At 39.4% G+C, this 27,774-nt stretch overlaps 1 protein-coding gene across 2 annotated transcripts in view; it reads left to right on the top strand.

Moving 5' to 3' along the window:
• The window catches only part of CXXC4 (CXXC finger protein 4), a 182,204-nt gene that overhangs the window by 51,539 nt on the left and 102,891 nt on the right, over positions 1 to 27,774 (top strand). The window contains exon 3 of one of the 2 annotated variants that reach the window (XM_082259398.1): positions 3,670 to 3,709. The exons of the other annotated variant lie outside the window; for it this stretch is intronic. Within the exon in view, the coding sequence (XP_082115524.1) occupies positions 3,670 to 3,687 (18 nt within the window). The 3' untranslated portion in view covers positions 3,688 to 3,709. The remainder of the gene's footprint in view (positions 1 to 3,669; positions 3,710 to 27,774) is intronic. 2 annotated transcript variants of the gene reach the window in all.

Genomic DNA, 27,774 nt, shown 5'->3' with positions numbered 1-27,774 from the left:
AAGCAGGGTTCTCAACCAGGGTTCCATGGAAATGGAACACAAGGGTTTCCTCCAGAGGTTGCTAGGGTTTCCTTGAGCAATGAGCAATGTCAGCCTCTCAGATAAGTTCCCACTGACAACATTGATCTTTTTATCTATGTGTATGGGGGTAATTCTTCCCAATGACCACCAATTTATGGAGCATTCTTCCCTCTAATCATCGCACTAATGTATCATAAGTTGTAGGTATGGTAATTTTCAGCAGGGGTTCCCTGAGACCGGAAAGTTATTTCAATGGTTCCTCTGTGTTGAAAAGAGAGAAAGCTGCTTTATAGTATAGTGGTTGAACCCTAACTTAGTGGAGAATGTATCTGTCTCCATGCAGACCTTTTCTAATAATGTGGTCGCACATTGGAGAAAAACCAAGCGCGATTCTTTCATAAGGAGTATATTTTGGTGGTTAGATATATTTAATGGGGTCAGTAAAAAAAAAAAACAATATCTGTAGTAGAGCTGTCCAAATTAGCTGAGAGATTACTTTTACCTTGGAAGCCTCTGCTACAATTTTTTTTTTTTCCTTGGACCTTTTTAAAGAACTTTATTTGGCTGCTGTGAGTTGCTGAAGTTTATAGCCCTTTGCTTTTACCTGCATATCTTTTCTTTAACTGACCCATAGGAAAATATTTTAAAACTCCTTGACAATTCATTATTTCCTTAAATCTCTGAAATCTAGGAAATAAATATGCAACCTAAAAAAATAAATAAAAAAAAAAGCATGCAAAACAGTGTTGTCTAATAAGGATCTGGTCCAAGAGAGCATTTTTGGCCCTTATAGAAATTTGACCTTCTACTGAAAACGCTAGTCAACTGGCAATTTCTTGCTTCAAAATATCAAGATACGTGACTCTGAACAAGAATGCAGATCAGGAAAGGCTGATGCCTAGAACACACGATGAGAAAATCGGATGAAAAATACCACTTTAAAAGCGATCGTACGATAATCTGATCATTATTACACAGCTTTAGAAAGCTGATCAGGACAGTTCATGTGAAAATTATCAGGAGGGACAAACACAAAAAATTTTCTTGTATGATACCTGAACAAACTATTTTCATTTAATCACTACAGTATTCGTCTGGAAAAAAAAAATCAGAAGACCAAAAACACGCATGCTCAAAAATGAAAAAATACAAAACATTAAGTCACTTTCGAAATTGGATTCTGTCTTATGAGAATTTTCTTAGTAACCTATTGGTTTTTGATATGAGACTAGCATGCAAAACAAAATGGACAATCATTTGTCAGATATTCTCATCGTGTGTATGAGGCTTTGGTGAAGTCTGGACTAATAATCTACATGATTAGTGAGTGGTTTAGACTACTAAAGACACTGGATCAGTCCCAACTAGCCAAGAAAGCAATGGCAGCCTCCATTTTTTCTCACTACAGCTTTTCTTTTTGGCCTTATCTGTCTGCACTTCTTTAAGAGGCCTAAAATTATTAAATAGTTGAGCTGTAAGGGCTTTTTCACACTTGCGTTAAATCTTAAAGCAGCCTAAAAACACATTATCGCACCTATAGCGTTAATGTGCATTTAGGATGTGTTGTACAGTCATTCATGTTGCATCAGGCAACACTTCTCAAACAGTGAAAAAAAGAAAGTTGCGCTAAATAAATACAATGATATTATGTAAATTCAGTAAATAATTTAAAAAATGTAACCCCACCAGGGCCTCAATGGGTTGAGGAGAAACAAATAGTAATCCTGAGGTTGATGTCCACACGTCCACACCCGCACTTACAGAGATGTCATTCCCCATGAAAAGATAATGATAACCACCATAGTGTAAAACCTAATTTTTTATTTTAAAGGGTATATAAATTGCACTTACAGTGAGTAAGAGAAGTAGTGCATGTAGATGCCAGGCGGCACTTCAAAAATGCAGTTATTTTCCCCCTTACACTTCTCAAACACCCTGTGTGTTTGTTTTGCTTTTTTTAACAAGGCTAAAATGAGAAATAATCACTTTTGACACTTTGCAACCGCACTGTAAATGCTTTAAGCGTGTTTACAGTGTGTTTAAGGTGCGGTTGGGCTGCATTTTAATATAAGTGAATAAAGGCAGTTGAAAAGAGTCAACGCTTGCTAAACTCTGCAGGCAGCGTTATTTTTGCCTCGTACCAAAGCAAAACAATGTTAACGCTGCAGTGTGAACACCTCTATCTGCTCCTCATTGTAACAATTTTGAGTGGAATTGATAGGCGTTCGGGAACCGTTAAAAACGCGACCCAACCGCCTATTTGTAATGCCTTTGTTAAAGACTCAGAGCCCAAATATCAGTGCATGTGGGCTGAAGGAAACATTTTCAGATTGTCACAGAATAGAAAGATGATGTTGCACCAGTAATATCTGGGACCTCATCTTAAATTCAGCACTGATTCTAGAAAAGGAACCAGATTGGTTGTTTAAGAACCCTTGCTACCATGTAATCCAGGACAACATGCACAAACAAATACACACTTTCCAAAAGTTCCCAGACTAATAAGTAGTGCATTCCTATGACATGCAGTGCGTGTGGGCTATTGAGTTTGGGTCACAGTCTATGCAGAATGGGGAATTCTTCAGAGTTGTATAAATTACTCGAAACCCATACTTGAGTAAAAGTACAAGTTCTCGATCAAAAAGTGACTTGAGTAGAAGTGGAAGTGCTCGATCAAAAAGTGACTTGAGTAGAAGTGGAAGTGCTCAATCAAAAAGTGACTTGAGTAGAAGTACTAAAGTATTCAACATTTTTTGTACTTAAGTATTGCAAGTAGTTTTTTAAAAAAAAATTCTACTCAAGTACTGAAAGTAAAAGTACCAGTAGTTTTGAAAAAAAAAATTGCTACTCAAGTACTGAAAGTAAAAGTACAAGTATGGTGTTATGTAGTTATTAAAGAAAGAAGTCAAAAGTTTGAACATCATATTGTTTTTTTATTATTTCAAATGCAGCTTTTATTTATGCATACAGTAGCATTTATTTTCGTATGCGCCGATAATACACGTTTTGAGCTTCATGAAACCGGCCATCTACTGTTCTGGCAGTGGTAATTTTTATAATAGTAACAAGTAACTATGCAGCACAAAATAAAAATATCAGAGTAGAAGTATTGAAATCATCGAAAAAATGTAGTGAAGTAAAAGTGGAAGTAGGAGAAAAAAATTCTACTCTAGGAAAGTACAGATACCGCCTTTCGGTACTTAAGTACAGTAGTGAAGTAGTTCTACTTAGTTACTATACATCTCTGGAATTCTTTTAGCTCCTGGCATATTTTGGCACAAAATTAGTCATACCAAATTCTCAAAAGTATGAACGCATATTATGTAAGCGAATACAAATTCTACATAAACATTACTTGTTCATTTGCTTGGTTGAATGTATAATTTTATGACTGTCTTGCATGATGGTGCTGGTCTGAATAGTGCATACAGGGGTGTTGGAGGATTGTTTTCTGAGAGTGTAATCTGCATGATAATTAAAGAAAGTGGAGATTGCATTTGTTTATATTCTAGATTATATTAATCATAATTAGAACAACTTTTTGATTGGCTGTAATACCTGTGCACATTTAGGAAAAAGAAACTTGATAATACTTGCAATATAATATAAATGTGTCATTATATAGTATTTTATTTATATCACCTATAGGGCAATTGGCACTTTTAAGAAGCTCCTCTGGCGTCCTTTGGTGAGTGAGTGATCCATTCGTTCGTTATGAGGTTTACAGTTTGTAAATACAGATGTGTTTTTTAAAGACTTTTAAAAAATATCCTATCCATGTGAGTAACCTTGATTTTTATGTATCCATATGATTTTGTATATTTAAATGCAAGTTCACCTTTATACCTGTCAAAAACAGAAAAAAAAAATCCTTTCACAAGTCTATACAAAAAAAAAGTCTTGCCTTAGATACACTTTAGGCTGTGTTCACATTGTTGCTCTGCAGCAACGCATGTTGGTTTGCTGCAGTGCCATGCATTCTTGATGCCACTCTCCCCCCTACAAAAACTTAGCAATGCATGCTACAGTGCATAGTAACTCACTACCTATAATGTGGTGCAATGCATTACATAACAATAGTGCATGCACTATTTCTAGTGTGTTTTGATGTATTAGGCATTTGAATGAATGGGCTGCCTTAATGCAGCATGTGTTAACGCACAGCATAATGCACATTAATGTGTATACAATGCTACAGTGGAACAGTGTAAATACAGCCTTTAAAAAAAATCTGATTAAATGTAGGTTTTAATGTAAAAAACAAAACAAAACGTATTTACTGTGCTGCTTCTTTCATATGGCTACGTGAGCTGCACTATGCTGCACTGCTCATATATGCCAGGTTCAGTCAAGGTATTCCAGTGGCCACTTTGTTTTATAAAAGTCACCTGTGGTAGCCAGTAAAATATGAAACGAAGGTGATAAGGACTTGGCAACCTGTGGAATCATGAATAAAGAAAAGAATGATAACACAATCTAAGTGGAAAATGTTACAAGATGTATTAAATAGAATATTTTCTAAAGGTGAACTTGTGTGCTTAGTAATTCTTAGGTTCTTAAGCACAGAAAATAATTACTTCTAAAGTAAACAATAAAAAGAGCTAGAATGATGTGCAAATGGTAGTAACGTATCACCTAATCAGATTTCAGTTTACCAAAATTTAGGCAAATAAAATTTGATTGCATGCTGGTTACTATAGATTGCTGCACTTAGTGCATTGCTCTAAGCCTTACTAAGTAAGCCCATTATCATCACCTGAAAATTATGGAATTTTAAAACAAGTTGCAATTGTATTTTAGCTATTGATTTTTTTTTTTGTCTTGTTAACAATTTCAATACTGGCCAGATCTTGGCAGAAATGCTCTGTTCAAATATTATATACACTGTTCATAATGCAAACAAAAATGCAAAATCATAAAGTTGGTGTAAGAACCTCCTATATTGGTGATTGTTTAACCAGCCAACTAAAGAAAACGTAACCCATTTCCCCTGAGATAGTAGAGGGTCTGTTCATAAATGTTTTTATCTAAGATTCATGCAACTTTCACCCAAGAATCACACATTCACCTAATAGGATTCAGTTGGAAAATGTGTGAACCGGATGAAAATTGTGTGTATCTTGTGTGAAAACATTTAAAGACCGCTAAGACTTTGTGAGTGATATTATCTGCTCTAGCTCTGCATCTAGCTAAAACCAGAATATCTGTTGTTGGTGGACTTAGGTTTAGGACAGGGGTGTCCAACCTATGGCTCACGATGGCTATGAATGATGCCCAACACAAAATCGTAAACGTACTTCTTAAGTTTTTTGGAATTTTTTTGTAAAAATGTGTTTACACTTTTTGGCTTCTTTTACTTTTATAATAAAAAATATTACAAAAAAAGTTGTATTACTCCGATAGGTACATTATCTATATCAGTTAACTTGTGATCTGCCCAATTACTTTGCTCATCGGCTATCCCTATTGCTAGTGTATTTTATGTGTGGGTCAAGAAAATTCCTCTTCTTCCAACATGGCCCAGGAAGGTCAAAATGTTGGACACCCACGCTTTAGGATATCAGAGGAAGTAAATGTTGGGGAGAATTGTCCTAACAATTTCCCTGTTAGCTTTAAGGGAAACACAAAAGCTGCATGTTTTACTTCTCATTATGAAAATGTTAGTTACCTCCCAGTAATGCTAGCCCTCTGGCTTCAGTTCTTTGAGTCACTAGCTTGGGCCACATATGCAGATAAGGATTTCCATCTTTTATCTGACTTTGCTGGTTTCCTTAGTTGTTCAGGTCTGTGACTCTAAAAGTACTGAAGCCAATGGGGTCACATAATAGCCAGGTAATTAGTATTTTTAGATGTAGGTGAGCACCCAAATATAAGCACCCTCATAAAGAAGATTTATCATACTTCCCTTCCAGTGGGCAGCTGCTCAAATCTGTGTTGTTATGCAGAGATATGACTGCTGCTGTTATGTGACACTTCTGAATGTGTGTAATAACGTGTTTCCAAGTTCCTCCTGCCAGCTGCTATGTCCTTCCAGGACTGGGCAGTGACATGAGGGCTGGCGAGAGGAACCACGGTGGTGGACCAGGCCTCTAATACTCGTGGAAGTGTCAAGTTTCAGCGGCAAAGGCTCTGCAACAGAGCAAAGACTTATGTCTGCTGGAAAGTTAAGCGTAAGTAATCTTCTGCTAAGAACAGGTCACTGAAATCTAGGAAATAGACAAATTAAAATCTTAGACCTAGATTTCAATGACACTGCTTTTTATTATTTACTTGAAATTTTTGAAATTTTTAACATGATCCTGTAGCTGTAGAACACAAGTGTCCTCCACTACAGCCTAACAGTGCCAGATAACATGTAAATGATCTCATGCCTCTGGAATACTGAGGAGACCTGAACTGTCCCCAGTGTCCTGACGTGGCTACTTTTTCCTTATTTTTTTTGGAAACAGTCATATTTCTTCATGGCAGTCACGGTAATGAAGATTGTGCTGCTTTAGGCAGCTTCCAGGATGAATGCAGTTTAGTGAATGAGCACTTGCCCACACAGTTTCTGGGAAATGTTCCTAATGTTTGTGCCAATAACAGCGTGGTTCTGTTAGCTTCGTAAGGCAGTTTTCGAACATTGAACCACAGTTTATAAAAAGAGATTTCAGTGTAATGTGGTCAGACTACTGGGTACCTAAGGGAAACCCTTTTCTAGCATGCATAGATCCTTACATTTCTGCAGACAGGTATGCATCTCGAATCTTGTGTGCAACTATGGCTTAGAAGAAATATAAATGTATACACAATGTAAGTGTGACTAAAATCACCAAGCTACAATGTCCATTATTTGCTAAAATTATCATTTTTTTCAGTACTGGAGGTGAATGATAGCTAAAAATAATAATCATATAGTCAAAAATAATGATTATTATGGAAAACACATGCATTATAGCTCAGTAAATTAAGCCAATTGCTTTCAGCTAATTTACATAATTACATAGTTAGTCAGGTTGAAAAAAGACACAAGCCCATCTGGCTCAACCAATAAAAAACAAAAAACAGTAAAGAAAACACAACAATACAATCCCATATACACAATCCTGTACCCGCAGTTGATCTAGAGGAAGGCGAAAAATCCCAGCAAAGCATGATCCAGTTTGCTACAGCAGGGGAAAATAATTCCTTCCTGATTCCCGAGAGGCAATCGGATATTCCCTGGATCAACTTTACCTATAAATATTGGTACCCAGTTATATTATTTACACCTAGGAAAGAAACCAGGCCTTTTTTAAAGCAATCCAATGAGCTAGCCAGAACCACCTCTGGAGGGATTCTATTCCACTTTTTCACAGCTCTTACTTTGAAGAAACCTTTCCGTATTTGGAGACTAAATCTCTTTTCCTCTAGACGTAAAGAGTGCCCCCTTGTCCTCTGTGATGACCTTAAAGTGCATAACTCAACACCAAGTTCAATATATGGACCCCTTATGTATTTTTACATGTTGTACATCATATCCCCCCTTAATCTCCTCTTCTTAAGAGAGAATAAATTCAGTTCCTCTAATCTTTCCTCATAGCTGAGCTCCTCAATGCCTCTTATCAGTTTGGTTGCCCTTCTCTGCACTTTCTCCAGTTCCCCGATATCCTTTTTGAGAACTGGTGCCCAAAACTGAACTGCATATTCCAGATGAGGTCTTACCAATGATTTGTACAGGGGCAAAATTATATCTCTTTCTCTGGAGTCCATGCCTCTGTTAATACAAGAAAGGACTTTGCTTGTGATCTATTAGAACACCCAGATCCTTCTCCACTATGGATTCCCTCAGTTCTACTCCCTCTAGTATGTATGAGGGATGCATATTCTTAGCCCCAAGTGCATACCTTTACATTTATCAACATTAAATATGTGTAAGTTCAATTGGAAGATAAGCCACAGCTAGTCAGTATTCATGCATTGGCTTGTATTCTGGACCTGCCGTATTTGAAAAACCTCAGACTACACAAGGGTTACTTGGTGGTTTTACCTTTCCTTCAAAGCCTTTGAAGTCTTGTTAGACTACAGATATGCAAAGATGAGTGTACAGGTTGATTAGGAAAGAGGAGATTGCTAGAGAGATTGCCAGATATTACTTTACTAGCAGACCCGAAAGTCTCAGTTCAGCATTCTCTCAGATGCTGAGCTGCAATTAGCAACGTTCAGTAGGCACTCCCTTTTAATTTCGCTTTGCACATTTTAATTACTTTTTAAAATTGGGCTATGTGGATTAGGCTTTAAGAATGTATTTTTACATGCAAGATCCACTTTAAACCAAGCATATACATAGCATATACATAGCATAGCATATAAGGTGTACAGCACGGAAAAAAAGTATGAAATGAAAAAATGTGACACTTGTATGTTTTTCCTCTGTTATTGATGTGTGCTTTTTTTTCTAATTAAACATTTTTGTATTGTCTATGTTAGTTTTTGGCGTTAAATTTTATTTGGCAAAATGAAACCTCTGAAATACTCTGGTCTCTAACCTCTATTTTAGAATATTAGTTTCCTGCCAGATGGATGCTGATGTCATTTGTGTTGTCACTGAAATCTGGGTTCAGGCAGTGAAAATATACAGTTAAGAACACATGGGTGTACTGCTGATTTACAGCATATTGTTGAGATGATGTCAAGAAATAAATCTGCATTTAAAATATGCCTCAAAAGTTAAAGTGTAACTAATGGAAAAACGTGTTTTTTTAATTTTGGATAGAGTGGAGACGGATTTTAACACGTGCCAGGTTTTGCTGTCTGTGCCCCCTTTAGGGAGATTAACTCCCTCTATTTGTCCTGTTTATCGCTCTCATTGAAAATAAAAGAAATTCCCAAAGTTTGGGTTGACATCAGAACAAGAATAGGGGGGAAATCTTACATCGGTGACACTAAAGCAGGGGTGTCAAAATCAATTTCATCGCTGGCCGCATCAGCATAAAGGTTGCCTTCAAAGGACCGGTTGCATCTGTAAGACTATATAAAATTATCAAGGGCTTTTTTCTCAGAGAATAGGTGCAGGAATCCAACCATAAATGGTGGCGGAACACATCGAACAGTGGGAGGATCTTAAAGGGGCAATAAATACCAGGAGTGCCTTATATGCAGGGTTCAGAGATGCGCTATGTGCAGAGTGCAGAGTTCAGGGATGCTCTGTTCATAGTGCAGGTTTTCAGGGGTGCACTATCTACAGAGTGAAGGGTTTAGGTGTGCACTGCAAAAGCTTCCTTGCATCTCACCCACCTGGCCCGCCTTTAGTACCTCTCAGCAGTGTAGGTGGCTCTGCTTCTTTCTCTTACTTGTAGGGGAATTAATGGTCACCATCTGAGCACATGGGAACAGATGGGATCAAAGTGCAGCTTACCACGTGATGCCCCATCCCACACATGCAGGGCAGGCAGGGATCTGGGAGAGCTGCCGAGAGGAAAGCTGTCCTTGTAACCACAGAAAGCTTCTATGTTTACAAGTGACAGTGGTGACTGGGGAGTGAAGGGCGAGAGCTGGAGGTGTCAAAACAGAGTTCCTCCACATTTTAAAAAAAAAACCTGGGTGGGAGGGCAACATGAAATGGCCTGACGGGCCAGATTCGGCCCACAGGCCTTGTGTTTGACAAATGTGCACTAAGGGATTCCCTCTTAGTATTTTGGCTAGAGGACAGGAAGTAAAGTGAAATCTCCCCTATGGGACCCTGATAAGTATTTTAACTCTCCCTTACTCTATCCAAAATCAAAAAAAAAAAGTTTTGAGTTTAACTATATTTTAAAGGGAAACTATAATGCTTTTGAATCAATTTTATTTTTTAATTTAAAGTTTTACATATATTTTTTATTTTGTGTTTATAATACGTACACAAACACATATCAGTTGGCACAGCACTCCTTATATCGATCTAAGGCCACATTCACATTTGCATAGTGGAAATGCGCATTCTCCCTCAGGTTTTTTTTGGCACACGTTTCCATGTGTCATGCATAGGGCAGTCTATTCACTTGAATGGGTCACCCTACACACACCAAAGAATCAAAGCCTTTTCAGGAGTGGACCATGGGTGCATTTTTGTGCGTTTTGGTGCGTTTGTAGCATGCTTCCAACAAAATGTGTGGCAAAAGGCAAGTCTGTTAATTGTGCTTGAGCCATTAGTAATTAAAGGCACTGCAAGCACAATGTGTGTTTGTTAATCGTAAGATTAGAAACAGACTTATGTGAGGCTGATTTTATAGAGAATGCAGTTTAGGTTATATATTTAACTCATTTTCTAATGTGTACTGTGCTAGACAACCTACATGTACGAACACAATTTTGGTCTCTGTTAGGGTTAACATTTCAGTGTTAGGGGTAAGGTGAAATGTTAATGGTTAGGGCATTTAATTGACGTTAGGTTAAAATGACCCTGTCGCCATGATGGTAGATGGGGTCTCTCTAGAGCTAAAAGAAATATATAAAAAGAAAAGGGCAGCAGACATTTTGTCATGTCAGTAAATATGGAAGGCATATATTATTATAGCGTAGATGAGTTGGACAGGCAATCTCAGTATGATATTCTAAACAAATACATGTTATGGATTGGAATTTATTCGTTTTTACCACCGAAATAATCTTTGTTGAGGGAAAGATCCCCTATTTATCTTATTAATGAGTACCTTTTACTAATGCACCAGTCTTTTATTGAACTGCTGTTTAAATACCTCATTTGCAAAAAATGATGAAAAATTTGAGCTGTGTTGGCATATTATACATAATTAATTTTTATTATATGCTTCTTTTCGAATGGAAGGAGTGTGTATTTTTCTGTCCTGTTCTTCTTGACAAGCACATCCTATGGAAGCTTGGCTAAATGATGTAGGTGGTTACAGAAACACAGCGTGTGTAATGATTGAATGTTAACTCATTGATTAACTACTTCATGTTGACAGAGAGCAGGTGTAAACCATGTCTGGATTATCCCTTATGCCACTGCAGGCCTAGGAGAGGAATTAACTGATTTCTATGGATCACTTGCGTTATCACTAATCAAGCAGGAAATTACTTGTAGGGGGGGGGGGGGAACTCAACATCCTTGTTTGTAGAAAAAAGATATTTAGGGAAATTTTACAAACAGAATCAGGCACATAATTAGTGCCTTTCACTTACCCAAGAAATTCTGACAGTTTATAGTACATTAGGCGTGCTTCATTTATTTTATTTTATTTTTTAACACCATTATGAGCTAGTAACGGTGCAAATAGTCTTAAAGTGGAACTAAAAAAGTGTAGATTTGTTGTGTTATGAGAGATATTTAGAAATAGTAACTGTACCTAGTAATATCCTGAAAAAAGTAACTTTTGTCTTGAATTTCTCCTGGGAAAAAAAATATTGCACATCTTGGCTTGTGAGGGTGCCTAGGGTGCTTTTCCTACAGCTTCATAGTTGTAAAAATGTAGTGTGAGATCTAAAGCTGGGTACACGTGCATCAAATTTTGTCCAGTTTTGCAGGGGCCAGACAAATTTCGATCTGTGTTTAGCTCTTGCTGTACAACAGAAGCCAATTGATAGACTTGCTTCTGTTGATTGTTCCTACTGGAAAACCAGCCATTGCCTGCAAAGCTGATCAGTGTATTCTGATGAGGGGGGGGGGGGGGGTCCCTGCTGTCAGAGCACAGTAACGTAGCAGGAAGATCTGTGAGTTTTTTTTTTCCTGGTTGAATTAAAAAAAAACCTCAGTGTGTACCCAGTTTAAGGCACTGTTATCTGTGACTGCTAGTCCCAGAAGATGAGATTTGGTGATGTCACTACTGTGCTCAATGTTCTCCCTGCTGGAGACTTTAGGACATGAGTAAGCAAAACCCCACCACTACCAAAATGGCTGCCCCATGCAGAGAAGCAGTGACAAATAAGGCTTTTTTAAAGAGGATCTTGGCTCACCACCCTCCCTTTATTTCCCCCTTCCAACTTACCGGGTGGTCCATTGCTTCCATTACCGGTACTCACCAATGCTGGAGGATCCAGCGCTGTTTGGCTGCGACCCTCTAGTTCTTTGCCACCCCTCTATTGATTATGACATCATCAAGAGGCCAGGTTCAGTTGGGTGCCTCCTGATGATGTGGCACCAGGCCCGCCGCCAATACACAAAGGAAAGACAGATGTCATTTGCATAAACAAATGATGTGCAAGGGGGGCGAGGCTGCAATTTTTTGTGTTTAAAAGTAAAAAAAAAAGAAAAAGAAACACAGCCTTAGGGCCCTTTCACACGGGCGCTCCGTATGTCCGCAAATCATCCTATTTTTTTGCGGATGATTTGCGGACATAATGTAAGTCAATGGCATTGCGGATGTCAGCGGAATACCATCCGCTGACATCCGATTTTCTTCCTTTCAGTTCTGTTCCGTTTTTTGGAACGGAACAGAACCCTATTTTTCCTCCGTTCAAAAAACGGAAAGGAAGCAAAATCGGATGTCAGCGATGTCATCCGCTGACATCCGCAATGCCCATAGACTTACATTATGTCCGTATATCATCCGCAAACGGATTGGATGATATGCGGACATACGGAGCGGATGACACAAGTGTCATCCGCTCTGTGAAAAAAAGCTCCGCAGAGGAGCAAAAAACCGGAGCGGCTGTGTGAAAGAGGCCTTAATCAGACAGCGGTAGAAAGGAGGGGTTGATAGGACGAAAGTCCTTCATGAGGGTAAAGTTCCTCTTTAAGCTCTTGGATAAGCAAATCTTGTATAAGCAAATACAGGAGGCATGTGTATTCTTTTTTTAAATCTTGCTGTACTTTGTGCATTTCTTTCAGATCTTTGCAGTAATTGAGTGTGAAACTCATTACATGCATACATACAGGATCTTCCTGTATCAGGACCAGTCACTGTACTTCTCTCTCTTTGTGCAGGGTGAATGGTCATGTATACTCGCTCCCCCTGTACATAGTTACATAGTTAGTCAGGTTGAAAAAAGACACAAGTCCATCTAGCTCAACCCAAAAATAAAAGAAAAAGTAGGAGGATGTGCAGGGTCCCTCTCATAGCTCTGCTCTTGTTCTGCACAATGAGCACAGTGATGATGTCACTGCTGCTTTTGCAAGGTAGTATCTTGGTATGCAAAGGTATATGGTGCACACAAAGTGGATTTATATGCTTTGCAGGTATTGAAGAGTATATTTAGAAAAACAAGTTTTTGTTCATTGTTCAGCTTTAGGTCATCAACAGGGAAAGTTTAGCTGCCACAGGCAACACTAGAGACCACAGGCTACACTGGTGACTGGTCCTTTGCTGCCTCACTGTGTTTTTTTGGAAACACCTTCCAGAGTTCAGTTCCTCTTTAAATCTCTTGATTACCTTCAGCTTTCTACAATTGCGGGTCACACTTATAATGTGGTATTCGGAAATCCAGTTTCATGTTTCTGTGACCACAAAAGCTTAAAAAAAAGGCTTGGTTTCAGCATGGCTGTTGATCAACATGAATATGAAATGCTTTCTAATTAAGGCAACATCTCGGGTCAGAACTGTAAAATCTCTCCTCTAGGGAAGTCCCTGTGTGCTGTAGAGGAGCAACAATACTACTCAAATTCTTATACACTAACATATTACATCTATCTGATGTGAAAGTTTTCTTCTTGTGACCCTTCACTTTCACTTATCTGTTTTCTTTAAACCCAAACTTCAGCCAAAATGTGTTTTTAGTGTGGATAGAATAGGGAGGGTTTTAGATTCTGACAGATTTTTTTTACTTTTGTTTTTTTTGTATTCCACTGGGGAAATTTGATATTAATTCCAGGATGTCATAGGGGCAGACAAAAATGAATAATACCTTCTATGGAGCCACAAGGAAAACCTATTATTGGGGATGTCAGGAACGGGTAAGACTTCTGATTGTATTACTGCCTGGTTTCCTTTGTTTCACAGGGACAGAAAGTGGGCCAGATGGGGACACAGACAGCAATAAAACCCCAAGAGAAGTTTGGACTCCTCCCCACTTTGCCCAGAACTAAGAAAAATTGTTTTGTCTAAAGTTAAGTTTTACGGCAAATCTGAGACCAGTAGAGAATATGCTAATTACCATGTGGAACTATGTCTAGTCTTTTGCCCCCTTTTTGGCAAACCTGAATAATATAACCTCCTCACGATCTGAAAATCAGACCTTGCTACACAATTGATCCCACCACTGTGCCAAAGTGAGTGAAACAATAAATGTAAATCACAATAAAGCTGCCACTTTAGTGGTGATAGTGATAGTGGATTACGCAACAAGTCTATCTTTAATTCCCAGAAGAGTCATAATCATCCTATTGCAGTTTTTAAAAATCTGGTTTTAAAGGATATAGATAACTTAACCCTAAAAAAGAGAGTTAATCTGGATTATATTAAAGAGGGTATTGAATTACTGGAAAAGAGAAATTAGATCATCATACATCCAGCTGATAAGGGTGGGGGTGTTTTTGTTATGGATAAACAGTTTTACCATAACCAATTAATGGATTTATTGGACGATAGCACCACGTATATACGACTGATGAATGATCCACGGAAAGTTATACTAATCAGTTAAATTAGCTTGTAGAATTGGGGTTTAGGACTAAAACCCTAGCTAAAAAAGAGAAAAGATACCAGGTACTCAGTGCATGTAGAATACCAGTTTTATACTCGCTACCAAAAATTCACAAAAATGCACACCCTATTGTGAAAGGTATCTACATCTAGACTGGGGGAAACTCTGGATAAGTTTCTCCAGCCCAGCGTACAAGTGACTAAGGCCTATTTGAAGGACCTACTGCAGTGACTGGTGAGTGTACATTTAGATTCCCCTGGGCCTATCTTTCTAGTGACTGCAGATGTGTCTCCATTATATACCATCATCCAACATGATGATGCTTTACTTGCCTTAAACTGGGCTTTGAGTAAACATCAAGGATGATACAACCCAGTCGGGACAAGATCAATGGGAATTTATCTCCAATTTTTATTTCCAATATAGGGAAATGGAAGAGATTTTTACTTGGGACCGTTAATACCTGATTGTTCCAAGTTTATCTACAGAAAAGCCCCTAAATTTATAGATCTGGTGGTGAAGAAAGTTTTCAATGCACTAGACTAACAAAAAATCCATATCAATAAAAAAGGTTTCTATTCCTGTAGAAAATGGATTTCATGCAGGACAGTACAAAACAGTAATAGGGGTCGCACCACGTTTACAAATATGGAAAGTAGGTTGTTCACCATTAATTAATTTATCACATGTAAAATGTCCCATGTGGTATACCTGTTATGGTGCCCATGTGGTCTGTATTATGTAGGGAAGACGAAAAAACTCGGTGAGGTATGTATAGCGGAACATGTTGCCAATAGTATTTATTATTTATTTATTTCAGGTACTTATATAGCACAGTCAATTTACGCAGCGCTTTATATATACATCGTACATTCACATTAGTCCCTACCCTTAAGGAGCTTACGATCTAAGGTCCCTAACTCACATTCATACATACACATAATAGGGCCAATTTAGACCGGATTCAATTAACCTACCAGCATGTCTTTGGAGTGTGGGAGGAAACCAGAGTATCCGGAGAAAACCAATATGAAAAATGGTTTTGGAAAATACAGTGTTTCCCTGCACTTTAGGGAGAAACAAAACAGAGACCCCACTTTGTTGAAATTTTGTGGCATAGATTGTGTGTATCCATCATGGAGGGGCTCCAATTGGGTGAGGGATCTATCCCAAAGGGAAACCAAATTAACTTTTTGTAATGAAGAGTCTGATGCCAAGGGTTAAATATAGAGCTGGATTTAAACTGCTTTATAAGTAATTACTAAATTATATGTTCGTTATTTGGGTCACTTATTAACAGTAGATTTCACTTGCTGTTTTATGAATTATGATGGGGAATATAATATATATATATATATATATATATATATATATATATATATTTTTTTTTTTTTTTGTATATTCTTTTATATATACATACATATTTTTCATAGTTTGTCTATTTATATAGACAATATTTTTATATATTTTTGTTGTAACTTCCATTTGGGTCTAGATGGTTCCAGAGTGTTGTTTTATGCAATTAATGATTTTATGATCATTTGTAAATTTGAGATCTACCTAGGATTGCAGCAGTATAGTAATCGGTGATAACTCCTATATTGGTAATCAATGTAGGTAGGTTATTTGATGTAAACTTTGCTGTAATCATTGTGTTCATGGTGTAAGCTATGCATATCGTGACCACGGAGACACCATATAAACGCAATGATTGATCATTAGTATATGGGGATGTATTTAAACATGGTTGCCATACTGTGCAGCCAATCCCAGGAACGGACGTGGCTGCACAGCAATCGGACGTGACGAAACATGCAGCACCGGAAGTGACGTTCCGGCAGGAAGTAGTATTGGTCGGGTGAGATACAAAGTTTCGTGTACTGGGTTCATTGCAGCCCTGATATGCTGACTTCCTAGTACCTCACTTAAAGCGGAGTTCCGGGCACAAAAACAATATTTTTTTTGTGCCGTCCACTAGTTCTGCATAACCTGAAAAGGAATTGGATAGTTAGGTTTTTTTTATTTTTTAAAACTCACCTTGTAATTGAAGATCGTAAATACTCACCTCAGGGTACTTCCTCCCTCAGCGCCGCGGCTCCGCTGTCACTTCCTGTCTCGCGATGATTCCTGGGAGCTGAACGTCATCGCTCCCAGGAATCAATGCGACGGCACCTGCCCCGCTCGTCACTTCCGGGCGACGCCGCATTCCCCTGCTAAACAGCTTCTGGGCATGCCCAGAAGCTGTTTAGGAATGCGGCGCCGCACCGGAAGTGACGAGAGGGGCCGGTGCAGGCACATTCTGGGACAAGAAGACGCGGAAGAAGACACAGAAGAGGACCGCGCCGGCTTCAGCTGCCCACAAGAGAGATGGAAACGCTGTGGAAGAAATTTTATAAGTAAGTATTTCTTCTAAAAGGTAAGTGCAAACCGGGACAGATCAGAGGCTAGCCATTGTGGAATGTGCTAGCCCTGACTGTCCCAGGGATATGTTTGTTAAAAAATGACTTCTGTGGCCGGAACTCCGCTTTAATGCGATTCATTAATTTATTTTATGTGAGTGCAATACCTGTTGGGCTTTTTTCTCATGTTTTATGAAATTGTATCGTATGTTATTGCACTTTTGGAGTATCTCGTTTTAGTTTCACCTACATTCACCTCTAAGATTGGAGTATGTTGTTAGATTTCTCATAATCCTGAGTGGTACAAATATCTATTGCCGAACATGATATAGTGAGGCAAATATTGCTGGTGAGTGTACATCATATGGGGAAGCGGTGACACGTTTTGCACATGGTATGGTGTGGAAAATATTCAATCAGCACTATTTGATATTTTCACGGACTGATTTATGTACATGTTCAGCTATGGATTTGTTCATTTTGGACTTGATTTATGCACTTTATTATCACTGGGTGTTATTTATTGTTGCATTTATTATTGTTTAGCGCCACTATTTACCTTTATTTTGTAGGTAGATCTGTTATTTATACCTGAATAGTAATGTCCTTTTCTCCTGACCTGACACATGATAGGTTTGAGAAGCTATAGGACTTTCTACCTTAAACAAATTTTTCAGTTTTGGGAATTATGTGCTGAAGTACTGTTGGCTGCTTCCGGCTATTTGGAATTTCCAAGGGTTTACCTTCTGGCTGGATTTCTCAGAGCCACCCCCTATCGCAGTATTAATCAGACAGATATTGCCTTTGAATGGAAATGCTGTTATAGATGTTAATGGAAGCCTGTCATGAGAGGCATGAGAGCACCACCGCTGACTTCTTCTGAAAATCATAAATGTCTGGTTGAATTATTGACCTGAGTCAAATATACAGATAAGGACTTACTTAGCATACTTTTTAGGTCAGTGCCTGAGAATTGTTGTGGGCCAAATAGCAACCAGACATCTAGTATTTTGAAAAGATAAGCGCTGAAAATCCCAGTATTTCTCTTCACAAGTTTTTATTAAAGAGGAGCTTCAGCCAGGTTCCAAAAATTATAAATAAAAAAACTGTAGCTGCTGACTTTTATTAACAGACATTCATCTGTCCAGGCATCCAGCGTCGTCCTCACCCTCGCCAGTTCTTTGCCAATCTTTGCATTCCGGGCGCTGGCATGTTAACTGTGGGAAGTCGGCTGTGACTCCTTGTGACTTCACAACCAGCTTCCCACTGAGCATGCACGAGCCGCGCTGAACCCTGTTAATGGTCCCGAGCCTCCTGGAACCTGTGACATGTCCAAGAAGGTTGCGGGCAACCAGAGAGGCTGAACTTCCCCTCGGATCCCCTAGGCCATTGATGGCAAACCTTGGCTCCCCAGATGTTTTGGAACTATGTTTCCCATGATGCTCATGCACTCTGCAGTATAGTTAAGCATCATGAGAAATGTAGTTTCAAAACATCTGGGGGTGCCAAGGTTCGCCATCACTGCCCTAGGCGATCTGAGCAGAATCTATTTAATTAATTCATTTCGATTTGGGTAAAAGGTTTTAGAAAATCTTGTAGGTACAACTCTGCTTATCTGCAGAGGGCTAGAGATTGAATACATACAAATCAACTTCACCCTTATCATAAAAATGACAACAAAGGCACCTTTAGAAATGTTTAGTAATGGAAATGTACAAACAGATACTTATAGATAATTACAGGCTTTTTATTCTTTGCATACCTTATATCTCTTTTGCTTCCTATTCTTTTTCTCCTTTTCACAGTAGCCATTTTCACTACAAGGGCAGATGAATCCCTCTCACTATGTTTCTCTGCCTAAAACTCTGGGTCTGCCTCCTGTAAAATGTTACAAGAATTTCCCAGGATGCAGTTGTGAGGCCAGGGTTACAGGAAGTAGAAAAACAGCAATTCTAAATAAAAGAAAAATATGTTTTTTTTAAATAATGAATTTAAGATGATTTCACACCAGCTTGCCGAAATGTATGCTGCTGTCATTTTTAGTAAAATGGTTCTCAGGGCAGAAGTTTTTTTTAATCTTAATGCATTCTAAGATTAAGATAAAAAACTTTTGTATGCAGCAGTACTTACCTGAGCCCCATCTCAATCCAGCGATGTTGCACCAGAGACTCCACTGAGACACAGCAGCGGATGACATTGGCTATCAATCAAATTCAGTGAGCCACTGAGGAGAGAGAGGGGGCAGAGTATCTGAATGGACACACAGAGCAGTTTGTTATTTTTAAACAAAAAAAAATGAGACTTTTAATATCACTTTAACCACTTCTGGACTGGATGGTTTTACCCCTTTAATAACCAGGCCATTTTTTGCCATAGGGCACTGCGGTAATTTAACTGACAATTGCACGGTCGTGCGACGCTGTACCTAAATAAAACTGATGTCCTTTTTTCCCACAAATCGAGCTTTCTTGATGGTATTTGATCATCTCTGTGTTTTTTTTTTTTTTTTTGCGCTATAAACAAATAAAGAGCGACAGTTCTCAATTACTTTCTGCTATAAAATATTCCCAATAACAAAAATGTAAAAATCAAATGTTTTCATTATTTTCGGCCAATATGTTTTCTGCTACATGTTTTTAGTAAAATAAAATCCCAATAAGTATATATTGATTGGTTTGCACAAACGTTATCGTGTCTACAAACTAGGGGAAAAATTGATGTAATTTTTTTTTTTTTTTTTAATTTTTTTACTAGTAATGGTGGCGATCAGCGATTTTTAGCAGGACTGTGACATTGCAGCAGACAGATCGGGCACCTAACTGACATTTTTGACACTTTTGGGAGAACCAATGACATAACTACAATAATCAGTGCTAAAAATATGCACTGTTACTGTACTAATGACACTGGCAGGAAAGGGGTTAACACCAGGGGCGAACAAAGGGTTAAATGTATCCCTAGGGGTTCTTTCTAACTGTGTGGGGGGATGGGCTTGCTGGATGAACATAGAGACCTGTGTTTCTAAATAGGAGGAACACAGGATCCCTGTGTTCATTACTGACAGAACAGCGTTCTGCCGTGTTTACATCGGCAGACCACCATTCTGTCCCCATGGGGAGCGGTTGCGGATACCCAGCGGACATCGCGGACATGGCGGCCGCTGGACCTGCTGATTGGCCCCCCCTGTGGCGCACGCTGCCACTAGCTGTCCCGTGAAACGACGTACAGGTACGTCCTTTTGCGGGACTGAGCCGACCTGCCACAGTATAAGTACGGCGGCTGGTCAACAAGCGGTTAAGGAATAATTTTCATGCTAATACTCAGTAAGGTTGGAAATGATTATTATTTTTTTTTCTCCTAAGAACTCAACTGGGTGTGTAATGTGAACATAGGCTAGCATGACAATTGTTTTAATAGTAGTCCCAAATTTAGTTTCTTATCTTAAAGAATTAAATGTCGGCTTACCCACTACTATTAATGGGGAAAGCAGCTACAGATCGAAAAGCTCAATCAATGGGACAACTAAGTCTCCACTGCCCAAATACAGAATGCAATGCAATGTTTGAGAGTAGTGATACGAGCAATATCAATTTAAACTAAAGCAGAAGGAGGGTGACGAGCAGTGCAACTTTTCTCAGTAGCTAGGGCTGTTGTTAACCTTCACAGCACCAGACGGCAGCCTCTCAGGGCAATATCTGGTGGCTCTGAAAGAGGCACTGGATGGAGGAATTTACCAGAAGAAGCCTCCTGCGAGTAATGGGATGCACACCATTACACAGAACAAACTAGTTAACTAGTTGGTACTGTATCCCCTCCTCCCCCCAATAAAAAGAAAACCCACAAAACGAAATTTCAGCCCTAATTTAGGCTTCCTCATTAAGGCACTATTTTAAATTCTCTTATGTGAAGATTTTCACAATAAGCAAATGGCCTTTGTGGGTCAGCTATCTCATGCACAATTACAGAAACAAACTTCACCTTTTGCTATTCTACTTCTATTACTAATCTAAAGACAGAAATATTTCAAGAGGTAAACATGTAGATGTAAAGAGATATTTAGGATTCTCACTACAGTATAATGGTGAGCAGCTGTGAGGGTTGTACTTGTCTTTCATGAGAAAAGCCCTGCAACATGATAGGGTGTTACCATGACAGATGTTAACTTAGCCAGCCACGTTGACAGAGGTCAGATGAAAGGGAGTACATGAACTATGCAAGGCTTTACAGGGACACAGAGTTCAGTCTTTTAGAGACAATTGGGTTATACTGCTACCCACAGGAGGAATTGGACAGCCCGGTATAACACCTCCCATCAGGGCTGCTGTTAGAAATTGCGGGGCCCCGTACAGACTACCTGGCAGGGCCCCCTCAAGAAAATATTAAAGATATATTTAGCTAAAATTACAACAAAATCACTATTATCAGACACAAATATAACATAACTCGCATAATTCCTGCTAAATCTAAAAAAAAAAAAAAAAAACTATGTTAAATAAAAAAGAAGATGAGATGAGGAAAATATACAGGCTGGGCAGTTGGAGCTCAGTGATCAGAGAGATAGAGAGAGAGAAACAAAGTTACAATCTACAAATAAACTCCTGAGCAGAGATAAGTGCTGGGAGGGGGGGGGGCCCGCACAAGGGAGAGGAATTAGTGAGGGACGACTGTCTCTTTCTCAACAGATAAAAGCTGATAGCAGGGAGAGGGAGAGATCAGATTCAGGTGCTGGAGGAAGATTTCTGTATTTGTTGTCCATCACTAATCCCCCTCTCTGTGTGGGCCCCCCTGTGTGCTAGGGCCCCCTACAAGAGGGCTGGTGGTCCCCCCCTATCAGCGGCCCTGCTTCCCATCTTTCTTCAGTTCATTTTTTTTTTCTTAAATTAGCACAGAGCTCCAGTGAAACCAGAAAGGTTTCAAGGTTATTACTCAAACCTTTTCACTATTCAAAAACCAAAAGGGGGTATTCCCCCCAATCTTGGATCTGAAGCCCTAAAGTGGTTCTAAAAGCAGAAGGTTTTTTATCCTAATGCATTCTACGCATTAGAATAAAAACCTTCTGTGTGCAGCAGCCCCCCAATACTTACCAGAGCCCCATCTCGATCCAGCAATGTCGCACCAGAGATTTGGCAGTCCAGGACTCTCCCTCCTCATTGGCTGAGACAGCCATTGGCGCCCACTGCTGTCAATCAAAGTCAGTAAGCCAATGAGGAGAGAAAGGGGGCAGGGTCTGAATAGACACACGGAGCTGTGGCTCGACTCTGGTTCCCCATAGCAAACTGCTTTCTGTGGGGGTACTCGGCAGGAGGAAGGGGCCAGGAGTGCCAGGACCCAAGAAGAGGAGGATCTGGGCTGCTCTGTGCAAATCCTCTGCCCAAAGCAGATAAGTATAATATGTTTGTTATTTTTAAACAAACAAACCCAAGATTTTAGTATCACTTTAAAGTCTGGATCAAAAAACTTCATTTTCGCTGTGGCCACACAGCATTACAAGTTTATAACCCTTCCATTTGATCAGTCTTCTGCATCCCGAATGCTCTCAAGGTATTGGCAACAGTACCAGCCTAACTACACACCCAGGGTATTTCTGTTAAAGGGTACCACATGTACAATCTCTTTTTGAAGGAACAGTTGGCTCAATCTATATCTGACAATATGATGTTGACAGTCCAGACCCTAAAAAGGTTTAGTTGGATCCTGAACCCTCAGAAATTGGTGCTGGATCTGACACGTTGCTTGGAGTATGTGAGTCTCATCCTACACATGACTTCTTTTTGTTCTGTTCCATTCCACACCTCTACAACACAAAAGTCTGTCATCTCTGGACAAATTGGGTCAGTCTCTAGACAAGCCAATTTGCCTGACACTAAGAAACAGATTATCTCTAGCCCAGTGGCTTGTAAATCTAGCACTGGAGTTGGGGAAGTCCTTCCTTCTGCTGTCTTGGATGATCCTAACAAAGGATGATAGCTTGAAGAGCTGGGGAGGAATCCTAAACACCTTGCCTGTGCTGGGAACTTGGTTCTCTGAGGAATCTCATCTCCTGATCAACAGTCTGGAGCTCTAATTGATTTGGTTGTCCCTACAATGCTGGGTGCCCCAACTGCAAGGGCATTAATTTATGATCTAGTTGGACATATGGAAGGAGACTATACTGTAAGCAGACAGCACTAGGATCCAGGGGATTGGTCTGTACACCCTGGACCTGTGTCATAAATGGGGAACACAAAATATGGATCTCCCTGCCTTCAGACTCGAAAACAAAATGTTAAAAGAAGCAGAGATTCTCTGTCACAAGTAGTGGATACTCTAGCCCTTTTGGATCACTACAGCCCAAACTATGCCTTTCTTCCCCTAAAACTTCTTCCTCATCTTGCGGTGAAGGCAGTTATGTGATCTTCATTCTTCTGAACTGCCCGAAAGGATATAGTTTTCTGTCCAGATCAAACTTCTGGTAGACACTCCTTGGGCTTTTTCAGATCGACTGGACCTTTTATTCTATAAACCAGTTGAAGCTCAGGTCTTGAGTGACAGGAATCTCTCTAATTTGGTAATTCCCATGCTTTTAAAAACTAGGAATTCTTCCTCCTGGAAGGTTTCCAATTGCACACGAAAGGCTTATTATTGTGCCTGGTGTGAGGAAAGAAGATTTTATTTCAGGAACTACTATATGGGACATATCTTGACCTTTCTGTAATCGGACGTAAATCTGTATTTGGCCTTAAGTACCATCAAAGTGCAAATTTTTGCCCTCACGATCCTTTTCCAATGAGTGCTAACCCCCCCATTCTTTTGTTAAGACTTTTGCAGGATTTCTCTCAGGTAGCTCCTTTTGTTCAGCAACCTGACTCCATGGGATTTGAATATGGTTCTCTCAGCTGTTCAAAACCTCATTTTCAGAGAGATTCCCCTTTTCTACTCTCACCCACAAGGCTACCTCCTTGTTGCGATGCATGTGTTGGAACTGGCAGCCTTGTGCTGTAAAGAACCCTATTTGGTCCTACACAAGAACAAGGTGGTATTGAGGCTTAAAACTTCCTTTCTTCCTTTCCATCTTTGACTTCAACCAAGACATTGTTCTTTGGTTTCTCTGTCCAGGTCCAGGATATTAAAAGAAAAATTTCCATCCCTGCCTAGAACTAGTTTGTTCTTCAGCTTACCATTTAGCTACTGCTGCCATTAGAAACAAGGACTCTGTCCTTTTAAGGACAAGGTTCTACCTTTTTCTGTCAAGGCACACTCTACTAGGTCTGTGGGTGCTTCTTGGGCTTTTTGAAATCAGGCAACTGTTTCCCAGATTTTCGAGGTTGCCACTTTATTGTCTTTTTGCACGTTTTCTAAGTTTTACCAAGTTGATGTTTAGGCCTCATTTGAGACCAGATTTTGGCTTAAGGTCCTTCAGGCAGTTCTTTGAGCTGCAGGCTGTCCCCAGTTTTACTGTTTTGTAATTAACTGTAGGTATGATAATGTTTTGTTAATGTTGCACACCTCTCAACTGAACTGCTTTTGAATATCTCAGTAGTCTCTGAATAACTGAATCCAGTGTCCCCTAATGAACAAGAAAAAAAAAAACTGGTATTGTGAACCTGCCCTAAAATCTATTTCTTTTCATTCATTCATTCTGTGTTTATGATCTTCTCCCAATACTGCTTTCTACAAAACTGAAGCATGATGGGAGAGGGAGCGCTTATATATGGCTGGCCAATGGCTTTTTGTTTGCCAGTCTCCAATCAGTGCCCTCCTGTAGGTGACAGTATAATCCAATGGTCTCTGAATAACTGAATCCTGTTATTATTTGTGGTCGTGGTTCAACTTCTGTTTACAGTAAAGTTTCACATAAAAAAAAACATTCCTAATAAAGTTGAGGATTTTAACATTTTTGAACTTAGACCATACTTTATGATGCCCATGCTTTTATCCTTTATTGGCATTTTTAGCATATGATAGTTTGATAGTTCTACTTTTGCTTGACACTGTATATACCACAGAAATACTAAACATCAGAACTAATATTAATATATTTCTAATATGAAAGTCTTATAATTTATGGACTAAAATATAATAATTATATGATGCAGTGATGTGGGTAGGATCACAGTGCTTTTTTTGCACATTTTTTAACCTTCTCCTTAAAACTTGTATTTGGGAAAATTTCAATTTTTTCTTAGAAGTGTTTAGTAACGAAAATAAAAGGTGGCATTCACATAAACTTGTAGTTCAGTTTTTGCGATCATGATTGCAGCAGCTTTTCTGCACTCAAGAGTCATCAGATATGCAGACGGTATCTTATATACGACTATAGCCTGAGGGCCCCTTCACACAACATTTACATAGTTCCTGTGGTATGCTTAGCCTGAGCACCAGTCACCACAGCTGGAACAGCTGTTAAGGTCGAGATGATTGATCTGCATAGTGAACTCAATGTCAGTAAACACAGTTTTCTGACAGGACTGCACATTCATTCTACTTGTACAACAGATTAGGCCAACCATATCATTGGTGGAAAACAGGTATCTTCAACTATTGGTACAGAACAGTGATGTTAGAAACAAGACTTCTTTTACTAGACTGTATCTTGTATAGCATGAACTGTTTAGTACAATACATTTCACTTGTTAAAGAACTGCAGGTCGTATACAAGCACTGAATGCATCAACAGTTTTTAGTTGATTGTTGCTTTATTATTATTATACAGGATTTATATAGCACCTGCACATAAGAGCTTAAAATCTAATAGGTTTAAAAGAAATAAAGCAGAAGCAGCCTGCAGTATTTCTAAGGACTTGGCTTTTAAAGGAGTTGTAATCTTTATCAAAAAACATTCTGGATGTAGTAGCCTTCCCAGCTACCCCTAATACTTACCTGAGGTCCTTCTCTGTCCAGCGATGTCCACGAGTCCCTCGGCCGTCGGGGACTCTCCCTCCTGATTGGCTGGGACACAGCCGTGGCATCATTGGCTCCCATGGCTGTCAATCCAAGTTAGTTAGCCAATCAGGGGAGAGAGAGGGCAGGGCCGAATGGCAGCACTGTGTCTGAATGGACAGCAGCTCGGCTCAGGTAACCCCATAGCAAGCTGCTTCCTGTGGAGGCACTCACCAGCAGGGAGGGGCTAGGAGCAGCAACAAGGGACCTGAGAAGAGGAGTATCCGGGCTGCTCTGTGCAAAACCAACTGCACAAAGGAGGTAAGTATATCATTTTATTTATTTATTTATTTTTAAAAACTAGACTTTACAATCACATTAGCAGCTTACCTGTTCCTAGATGAGGTGGTTATATTTGTTTTCTTTCCTTTATTTTTACCTTCTACACTATTCCTGTTCCTCTTGCAACCCAGGCTTGCCTTTGAACATGCCTGTCTTTGTTTGCTACCTTTACATATATTGGGATATGATGGGATTAGTCATTTAAAGAGGACAGATAAAGTTGTTTGTGTATTCTCTGAATGTGGAATTCCAGCTTAACCCTAGCTACTCTTAAAACTGTCCCCCCCTCCTAACAGCTATGCTTATTAACCTATGTAAGAAAGATGTATATACTAATTTCAGACTGCTCCGATCTGGTCAAGTGATCCTGCTCCCCTGTGTCAGCCAGTGTGGCTTTAGTGGAGACCCAACAACGGATGGGTCTTTGAAGCCTATGAGTGACAGCAATGCTTCAGGCTTTACCAGCCAATGTGAGAGCGCTCTGTGCACATAGCTCTGGAGTGAGCTAAAAATAGGTATGTATCTTAATTTTCTTATACAGGTTTGTAAACATGGGTGTTGGGGGGGGGGGGGGCAATTTTAAAACTAGTTAAAGTTAGGCTGGAATTCCACTTTAAGCTTGCATGAATTAATAAGGACATTGCATTTCTGGCAAGGTCCACAGGTATCTACTGTATCTACTTGCTAAAACTGTTCTTAATCTGAAAAAATAAGACTAATACAGCCAACATAGCCAAGGACTGGTAAGCTGCAATATGACCACACATGTAGTTTAAAGGACAATCAGTTCAATAAAATCTGTCTGGAGAATAGACACAACTCTTCTATTGTTTATTGTAGTGTCCTTTGTTGCCTTTACTTATATTTTCAATAGAGACCTATGTAGATTTTGTTGTGCCACACACCAGGGAAGATGGAGCCACACTCCAGGGTTGATGGAACATCCAGTAAAATTTAATGAGCACACAAAAAGGATCCCTATGGTTAAACCCTGTAGTGAGTAAAAAGCATCAGAACATGACTTCCAGTGGGAGGTTTTTCTGTGTGTGTGGCTAATCCTTTTTGTGTACTTATTAAATCTTACTGGATATTTTAAAATCCCTGGAGTGTGGCCCAATTTTCCTGGTGTGGGTGGAGTAGAAGTGGGCTCCTGGGCTCTGGCAACCAGCTGCATTGTGAATTGAATCAATGTCAGGGAATGCTTTGGAGCAGTGGCACACATATTTGGATCATCTAATGGTGCCCATGCACTAGACAGACAATTGTTTAAATATCTGTCATTTGGACAGCTTGTTTGTCTTTTGGCCAGTTAATGCCACAAATCGGTAATCGGTCGTGACGTTTTTAAGACAAAAAAATTCAAAACATTAAAAAACAAACAAACAATAAATTGAATGGTTAACCACTTAAGCCCCGGAGGATTTGGCTGCTAAAGGACCAGGGGTTTTTTTGCGATTTTTTACTGCGTGACTTTAACGGACAATTGCGCGGTCGTGCGACGCTGTACCTAAACGAATTTGACGTCCTTTTTTTCCCACAAACAGAGCTTTCTTTTGGTGGTATTTGATCACCTGTGCGATTTTTTGATCACGCGCTATAAACAAAAAAAGAGCGT

The sequence above is a fragment of the Pelophylax lessonae genome, assembly GCF_965119305.1.
Source record: "Pelophylax lessonae genome assembly, chromosome: 1".
NCBI lineage: Eukaryota > Metazoa > Chordata > Amphibia > Anura > Ranidae > Pelophylax > Pelophylax lessonae.
Note: the sequence above shows the minus strand (reverse complement) of the source record. Positions and strands in the feature narration are given on the sequence as shown.